The 8397-nt window shown below is 54.0% G+C and overlaps 2 protein-coding genes across 2 annotated transcripts; both read right to left on the bottom strand.

The window, feature by feature from the left end:
* Window positions 1–193: 193 nt before the first annotated feature.
* On the bottom strand, window positions 194–4385 carry H257_18788 (hypothetical protein; the record flags this gene model as incomplete). Its single annotated transcript, XM_009847911.1, has 1 exon — window positions 194–4385. A coding segment is annotated over one exon (4157 nt), but the record flags the coding sequence as incomplete, so codon positions are not given.
* Window positions 4386–4840: 455 nt separating this feature from the next.
* Window positions 4841–7118, bottom strand: H257_18787 (hypothetical protein). The gene is made up of 3 exons (XM_009847910.1): window positions 5703–7118; window positions 5356–5643; window positions 4841–5302 (listed from the first exon to the last, which is right to left on the bottom strand). Exons 1-3 carry the CDS (start codon window positions 7077–7079, stop codon window positions 4877–4879), a joined length of 2091 nt encoding a protein of 696 aa, XP_009846212.1. The 5' UTR covers window positions 7080–7118; the 3' UTR covers window positions 4841–4876.
* Between the last annotated feature and the right edge of the window lie 1279 nt (window positions 7119–8397).

Here is an 8397-nt window from a genome sequence, read left to right as displayed (position 1 = left end):
CTATATTGACTCTCCCTATTGTAAGCTTAGAGTGCTTACACGGAATGCCCATATGTCATTCCCCAATCATGTCAAGTCTAAGGTTAGTTGTGGATGGCCCTTCACTAAAATTCAGTCCGACTTTGGTGTGGTTCAATTCCATCGTTCACCGTAGTACCGCTAGACAGTTTTCAATACCGTAGTACCAATGCAATCCACAATGCATAATACAAATTAACGCGGGATTTTTTATCTCTTCAAGTGGCTGACATACTTCAACGTCAAGTAGATGCACGTCTGCAAGATGACCCACATGCCGATCAAAACCAGCATGTAGTTGTAGCGGTTTTCGGGGTTGAATTCGAATTCCTTTTGAGCCCAATCGGCCACGTTGCCAGTGTAGTTGGCCAGTCCCTCCAATTGGTGGCATCCGTTGCCCTCGCCATTCTCGCAAATGCCCACTTGACTCACAGCTAACGACCGCAACGAGTAACTCGACGGCACGATGTAGATGATCCACTTGTACCAACCCCGCATCATGGGGTATGGCAGCAAGAAGCCACTGAACAAGTTGAAAATGCACGACACTGCTCCCACGGCCACGTTGGCCACCTTGGTGTTGGGGCACAGCGCGCACATCCACTGGCCAAAGAACGTGCAGATGGACGTGTACAGGAAGAACGTGAACCAGAAGAACACAAAGTACGCCGGCACCCATCCGATCATCCAGTACTCGACCAGCACAAACAAGGACACAGCCACCACCAAGTACGGCACTTCCGACGCAAACAACGACAGACTGTACGGCAGCGGGCCGTAGTAGTTGGACATGCGCTCACGGTAGAACACGGCACGCTCCAAGCACGTGATGTCCAGCACCGTCATGAGGTTGATGATACCGATAAAATCCATCGAGTTGTAGATCAACCCAATGTGTGATCGGATCTCCGACACTGTTTTACGGGGCAATTGGTAAAACGTCGTGGCAAACACGAGGGCGAACCACGGGAACGACGTCAGACGCACAAAATTGTACTGGGGGCTGCGCCAGTACGTCTGCAAGCACTTGGTCACGCACTCCTTGAGCTGGTTGCCAAAGCTCGTGGCCATGGGAGTCCAGTTCAGCGTCGAGAACCCCACAAAGTCAGGCGAGGGAAGCGCCAGGCGTAGGGCTCTTTCGACATTCGACTTGCACAATTCACTCTTTGTGTACTCGACCGAGTAGTCCTTGGTGTCGCGCCCAATCCCGGCGCCAATCACTTCCAGCATGTACGTGGCAGGGTTGTACTGGGGGCGGATCTCTTCCGTGCCAGGGATCGACGCAAAGTACTCCAACAACTTGGAACTGTCCTGGCCAAGCTCGCCGTTGTACGCGACAAAGCCGCCGCGTTGCAGCAGCAACAAGTCGTCAAACAGTTCGAAGATCGAAATCGACGGCTGATGGATGGTACACAGCACCGTGCGGCCCGTGCGAGCAATGGACTGCACGCCCTTCATGACCGTGATGGCCGACCGCGCATCCAAGCCAGACGTGGGCTCGTCCAAGAACAAGATGCTCGGGTTCGCCACCACTTCGACCCCAATCGTCACGCGCTTCTTCTGCTCCACAGACAAGTCGCCCACTTGCTCGTTGATGATGCCGTTGAGCTCGAGCAGGTCGAGGGTTTCCTCCACCAAGTTGCGCTTCTCGTCGGCCGTGATCGTCTCGGGCAAGCGCAAGTTGGCCGAAAACCACAACGCTTCGCCGATCGTGGACATTTCAGAGTGGATGTCCATCTGCTCGCAGTACGCCGTGATGCGGCTAAAGTTGACTGGGTTCTTGGGCTCGCCGTTGATGATGATATCGCCGCCGATGCGGCCGCCCGTCTTGCGGCCAGCGATCACGTCCATCAACGTCGTCTTCCCGGCGCCCGTCGCACCCATCAGCGCGCACATGCGGCCAGGAGTGAAGCTCGCCGTGATGTTGTTCAAGAGTTGGCGCTCCACCTTGGTCGGCAACGTCACGTAGTAGTCCAAGTTCTTGATCACCAAGTTGGCCGGAATGAACGCCAGGCCTTGGTCCTTCTTACGCTCTTGCTTCACGAGGGTGCCGCCGGGGGTTGCCACTTGGATGTACACGTTGTCCTCGTCGTCTTCGCCGACCTTGGACCCTCCAGACACACCCAAGCGCTTTTCGTATCGGAAATAGTGCAACGCAGCTGTATTCATGGCCGTGAAGAGGATGTAGTACGCCAGCAGCACAAGGATGCCGATGCCAATGTAGCTTTCACTAAACGAGACCATCTGTACGTTGCGCAAGTTGGTGGCACGAGTCGTGTTGGCTTGGTAGTTGTCGCTGTAAAACTCGTTCAGCACGACACTGCGCAACGCCCACGCCATCGGGTTGAACCAGTACATCCACGTCCAGTAGGTAGGGATCAAGTCGTACAAGATGATGTTGCCAGAGAAGAGCAGGAAGAAGCACACGGAAAATGCCGCCAGGGTCTGCCCGATCGTGATGCTGGGCGAGATCGAACTCAGGAACGACATGTACGCGCCGAGGGCGTGTTGGAAGCTCACGCACGTCGCCAAAAACACAAAGAACCGGCCAGCGTCCACAGTCAAGCCACTCATAAAGTAGAAGAACGTGCACATGAGCAGCGACACGCACAGGTTGACAGGCACTTGCACGATCGATTCCGCAATTGTGTACGACACGGTGCGGAAAAAGTTGCGTGATCGCTGCTTGTAGAAGACCGAGCGAAGGGCGAACCCGATCGTGATCTGCTGCCACGCTTGCCGCTGGAACACCGCGCACGAGAAAAACAGCATGCGCAGGTAGATGCTCGGGGCTGGCTTGTAGTAGATGGCCCCCATACACAACCCCACGATCAGCGCTTCGGCCAACTTGCCCCACAAGAGCGGGCGGTCGCGCAACCACAGCGTCTTCTGACGACCTAAGAGCAACACGGTGCTTTCCAAGAACCCCATGGCGAAGGGGGAAGTCTCCTTGGTGCGGGCGATCGCAGTCACACTCTTCACCTTGGCAAAGTCCTGCGCAGTTTGTAAATGACTGGGAACATTGAAGCCCGCGGAAAGCTCAGTAAGCGTGGACTTGTGCAGCTCGCTTTGGGTAAACACGTCGTTGAATTCGTTGGGGTAAATCGGGATCTTGCGAGACTTGTCGTCGGCGGCCAAGTACTTTTTGCCGCGGCCAGACGTGACTTCGATCAAAAAGTCGGCCGGGTCTACACGCAATGGACAGTAGAACCCGAGGTTCTCAAAGTACGGCAGGATGGACGTGCGGGGGCCGTGATACACCATGTACCCTTCGTTGAGCATGAGGATGTCGTCGAACTGTTCAACAACTTCGGGGGTAGGTTGTAGCAGGGCGATGACCACCGACCCCCCCAACGTCTTGCACCACGTGCGCAGGGACGACACAATGTCAAACGTCGCCGCACTGTCCAACCCGGTACTGATTTCGTCACACAAGAACACGCTTTGACCGCCCACTAGGATCTCACCCACCGTCACGCGCTTGCGTTCGCCCCCACTGCACCCACGGAGCAGCGCATCACCCACAACAGTTTCGGCGCAGTTGGACAGCCCCAACAACTGGATGATCATTTCTGTGCGCAGCTTGGCCACTTCCTGCAGCTCTTCCGGCTGGCTGTCGGGTGTGCCGTTCAAACTGTAGTCGGCGAACCGGAACGTCTCGCGCACCGTCAACGTCGGAGCGTGGTTGTCGCGCTGGTCGACCAACCCGACGATCTTCAACGGGTCTACGTCAGTGGCCTTCAAGCCGCTGAATGTGATATCGCCGCCTTGGGCGCACTTCTTGTTTTGGTCCAACTTGCCAGCCAATGCCTTCAAGAAAGTCGACTTGCCCGACCCAGGGTTAGCCAGGATGAGCGTCATGCTGCCAGCCTTGATTATGCCGCTCATGGGCTGCAGCACCACCTGCTCCTTGTACACGGTTTGCTTGAACGGGGTGAACATGCGACCGACGTACGACCCGACCGTGCCCTGCTTCTCGGCCATCGTCATTTGACGCGCCTGTACGGTGTAGCTCAAGTTCTCGAAGCGAACTTCGGGGGTCGCCAAGTGCAGGTTGGCCTTCTTGGACAATAGGCGGTACTTTTCGTAAAATCGCTCGAGCCCCCCCGACAGCATGGACGCGACGTCGTTGGCGTGGATGGTGCTGTACATGCTCATTCCTTCCGACGCGATGGACCGGTACGGGTCTTGGATGCTCTTGAAGTGCAGCGAATTGTACACGTCGGGCAGCCGCTCATTGTCGTCGAGCAGGGGCTCCTTCGTGGGCGACTTGGGGCTAGTCGGCATCGCGAACTTGCTTGTGCCGCTGTCAATATTTTTTTCGACTGACTGTGCGACTCGAGCAAGGCCCTCCCATGTTGTTCGATGTTTGACGGAGGAGGTCGCAAGATTCAATTCATAACCCCATTGTATGAAACTTGAAAGGACATACCGTTAACGTTCGGTAATACTGTTCACAATAATAATTCTAATCACAGAAAAGTCTATGTCAAATATCATTCTGACATATAATATTGCTCTATAAATCAATAATCAATAATTTGTTTCATCCAAGGCGTAAAATTCCCCTACTGAATACTACGTACGTAGTACAAGGTTAAATTTCGGCAAATCACCGATCGTCTGTTTGAGTGCCTAACTTTAACTTTTTATTTGCCCTGATTCAAACTCTCATCTTACTTGATTTGTATTCGGACGATGAGATAAAGTTCAAAAAGGAGAGTTCGTTCACGTCGAGATCATTTGAACTTGGCCAGAAATATGGTCAATGGAACAGAGCTCGAACTCGGCAAATCACTGATCCGTCACGTTAACTGCAAAGTACACGTGTAAAAAACTGCCACTTTTCATTCTCTTCTTATTGCCGAACAACCTCTTCGGTTTGGCTAATAATGACATCTTCGACCGTGGTCTTGACCACAAAGTTGTCTTCGTCTTGACTGTCGTACCCGTCGGCCACGGCGATGTACCGCGATCGGCGCGCCTGTGTGATGGCCTTGAGCTCGGCCACGCGGGCACGGAAGCTCTCGACAAGCGCTTTCTTCTGCGCCTCCTCCGCCGCCAACCGCTCCTTCTCGCGCTTCTTGTCCAAGTCCGTGAACCGCTTGACGTACTTTTTCAAATTCTTGAGCACGTCCTTGTACTCGGCGTCCGTGAGCAGACTCTTGGGGCGCGGCCGCCACAGAAACTGGTAAAACTGGTCCTTTTTCTTCTCTTCGAGCAACTTGCCCTGGAACGTCCACAGGTTGAACCCGTTGTCCATCGTGTACTTGGCGTTGAAATTCTACATCAATATACATGAGACATACTCAAAACAACATATCACAAAACGTGTACGTTGATGGGCTGGCACACGGCCGTGGTCACCACGCGCCCAGACGGATCCCACTCCAAGTGGCTAAACTTGAAGTGATCCTGGATCGAAATGCTCTGGCGTTCGTCCACATCCCAGAACTCGAGGCTCCCGTTCAGCTCGCCCATCCCAGCCAGCACAATATTGTTGCCATACGGGGACCAGAACAGCGCGTTGACAGGTTTTTCCGTCTCCGTGTACAGCAAAGTTACTTCGTTGTGGCGGGGGCCGCCGTGGCAGTCGTAAAACGACACGTTCGTGCGCGAGGCATTCTACAGTGGCTCCTTGTGTTAGCCACGACATATACTCGAACATCGTTTGGCCTATTTACCTCGCCGTGCACGATGGCAAACCGTGACCCCTTGGGCTCCCACGCAAATGCACGGACAGTGTCCTTCATCTCGAGCATCTCCACCGGCACCAGTGCTTCATGGGTGCGAAAGATCTCAAAGTTCGTAAACAACGTCTTCTTGCTCTTCGAGTGCCTAGTTACTTTGACGCTGAGAAAGCCGCCGCTCGGGTGCCATTGCAAATGGCAATCGGCCACGTTGAACAAGTTCTTTTGCCGAATCTCTCGTCGCGACGGGAGCTCCACGAGCGAAACGCGGGCCGGCGAGTTGGTCGCTTCGGGCGCCCAGTATGCCAGCGTGTTGGTGCCAGCGGGGCTCCAGAAGAAGTCTTCGACGCCATCCGCCTTGAGGGACTTCTTGTCGAGCAGCTTCATGCTCGGCAGCTCGTAGATCGAGATCGCGTCCTTGCCGCGGCGCGCCACGTACTTGTCGTCGGCGCTCCACTTGAACGGTGTGTCCAGCGGCGCGTTGTGGCCCTTGGTCCCGAGTGGAAACCCGCGGAGCAACTTGCCCGTCGCGACCTCCCACACCATGATGCCGTTGTCGCCTTCGAGGCCGTTGGACGTGATGAGGTAGTTCTCCTGGGGGGAAAACAATGCCACGTTCACCTGGCGGTGCGCCAGCCGCGCCGTCTTCTCCCATGAGTCACCGCCCCACAGCGCCAGCCCCTGCGGATGGAACGTCGTGAGGTACGTGCCGAGCGGACTCCACGCAACGTACTGCGAGCACCACTGCTTGCCGTTGACTTTTTCCCGCGCGCCGTCGTACAAGAGCTCCGGACGGCCCTGGTCGCTCCAGTACAGCTCGGTCTCCGTCCCATGCCGAAGCACAAACATGTCGCGCGACGTCGGGTCCGACAGCCACGTGTTCAGGTTCGGCCGCGGGACAAACTCTGGACGCGTCGGAGGCGTGTACGTGTCCGACACGTCCGCGTGCTTTTGGATGTCCTGGTACAAGTACGCCTGGAGCGTGTGCTTCTTGTCGAGCGCAAAGTTGTGCAGCGTCGTCACCGCCTTCTTCGCGTCCGCTTCGGTTTCGAACTCGATGAACAAGTACCCACCCGTCAACGGGTCAGCGGACCCAGGGAGGTACGGCATGTCGATCGCAACCACGGCACCGATTTGAGACACCAGTTTGTTGAACACGGCCAGCAACTTGTCGTACTTGGCGGCGTTCACCTTGGGCGCTTTCTCAACCACGACGCACGTCGAGTAGTCGTTCACGGCCGCCTTCTCCGCGGCAGCAGCATTGGCTTCGTCGTTCTGTTGGTCGTTCTCGTCGTCGGACAAGTACTCGGCAAGGTCACCTGCTTCTTCCTTGAGGTACTGCAGCTTCTTCTCGAGCGATCGGCCTGCCATGTCGTCTGTGGAATTGCAATTAGATGGATGGGCCAGCTCTCCACCAGTAATGACCAGTCCCACACCAATTTTTGGTCCTGTTGTCAAATATATTAAAACGGCAATAGTGTAAGATCAAAAAATGATCGAAATCCGGACGTTTGATTGGTTCACGAAACAAGAACACGCGTGTTTTATCCAATGAACACGCATTCAATGCAAACTACAGAGTCTGTTGTTGATGCTATACGAAGCTTACAAACTACTACCTAGTTCAGGGCGATGACAGACTCGTGTCCATCGTTCTGACCTGGCGCACAGAAAACTCGCTGGATGCTGACCAGTTGGCGGCAGGCCAGCAATTCGACGTTGACTTTGGAAACGGTGATGCAAGCTTGCTACTGGGCCTTTCTCTGCGGAACAGGAGGTTGACATGTATAATTCACCATTAACCAGAAAAAGCAAGGTGAAATAGGCAATTTTGTATGGAGCGCAAGGTGAACCACCTTGCGAATTTCATAAATAATTCTGAAATTGTATAGTTTCAATTAAATATATCTTCAAGTTTGTATTCTTTATTTTTATTTTTCATGTGTCTGTGTCTTTTTGGAATTCGCAAGGCAGGTCACCTTGCGAATTCAAAATTGTCCAATTTTGTCCAATCAGATGCCGTGAAATCACGAAAATCGCTGCGTAGATTCATCACGCCGTGTTGCGATATATTCTACTCCTGTGATGACGGTTGATGCAAGGAGCCTTGAGATAATTGTGTAGGCTGTGTATGAGAGCAAGATCATGTGATGTGGTATCCTGGACTCGGTCAATTCTAACAGGTCTCATTTCACCACTTGCCTACTAACCCAATGAAAAATTGGTCATCCCACATTCCACCATCCAGCCCGTGTCGGTGCCGTACACCTCCCTGCCGGTGTGATCACGTGGTTGCGCGGGCGGTGGCGAAAGACGTCTTGGTGGCACCCATCGCAAGTGCTGAAGTGGCGGCTTTAGCACTTTGCGTTTGCGATGGGTGCTACCAAGACCTCTTGCGCCACCGCGTTGGCCCACCAGAGCCACCACGACATTGCGACCCAACCGAGCGCACAACATAATGTTAGCTGTAAGGGGAGAACCATATTGGACATAGTCGGAGTGCACTCATCAGTGCACAATTCTCTGGAGCAGCATCACACAAAGCTCTACAAAATTCACCAGTTCAAAATTGTAACCACTTCTGTCAGTGTTATAGCCAATCGTGTGTAAGAAACAAGGTGTGATAGATTCTGATTGGACATTAAAAAGGAGCAAGGTGGCTCACCTTGCGAATTCCATTAACAAGTCA

Source organism: Aphanomyces astaci, assembly GCF_000520075.1.
Source record: "Aphanomyces astaci strain APO3 unplaced genomic scaffold supercont1.219, whole genome shotgun sequence".
Classification (NCBI taxonomy): Eukaryota; Oomycota; class Saprolegniomycetes; order Saprolegniales; family Verrucalvaceae; genus Aphanomyces; species Aphanomyces astaci.
This window is presented reverse-complemented; position numbering and strand designations above follow the sequence as displayed.

Excerpts from the sequence above, each read along its gene's own strand:
- H257_18787 (XM_009847910.1), bottom strand. The coding sequence starts at position 7,079 with ATGGCAGGCCGATCGCTCGAGAAGAAGCTGCAGTACCTCAAGGAAGAA. Across the intron at positions 5,644-5,702 it reads TTGCCATCGTGCACGGCGAG|AATGCCTCGCGCACGAACGT; the intron begins GTAAATAGGCCA and ends GAGCCACTGTAG. Across the intron at positions 5,303-5,355 it reads CCGTGTGCCAGCCCATCAAC|AATTTCAACGCCAAGTACAC; the intron begins GTACACGTTTTG and ends ATATTGATGTAG.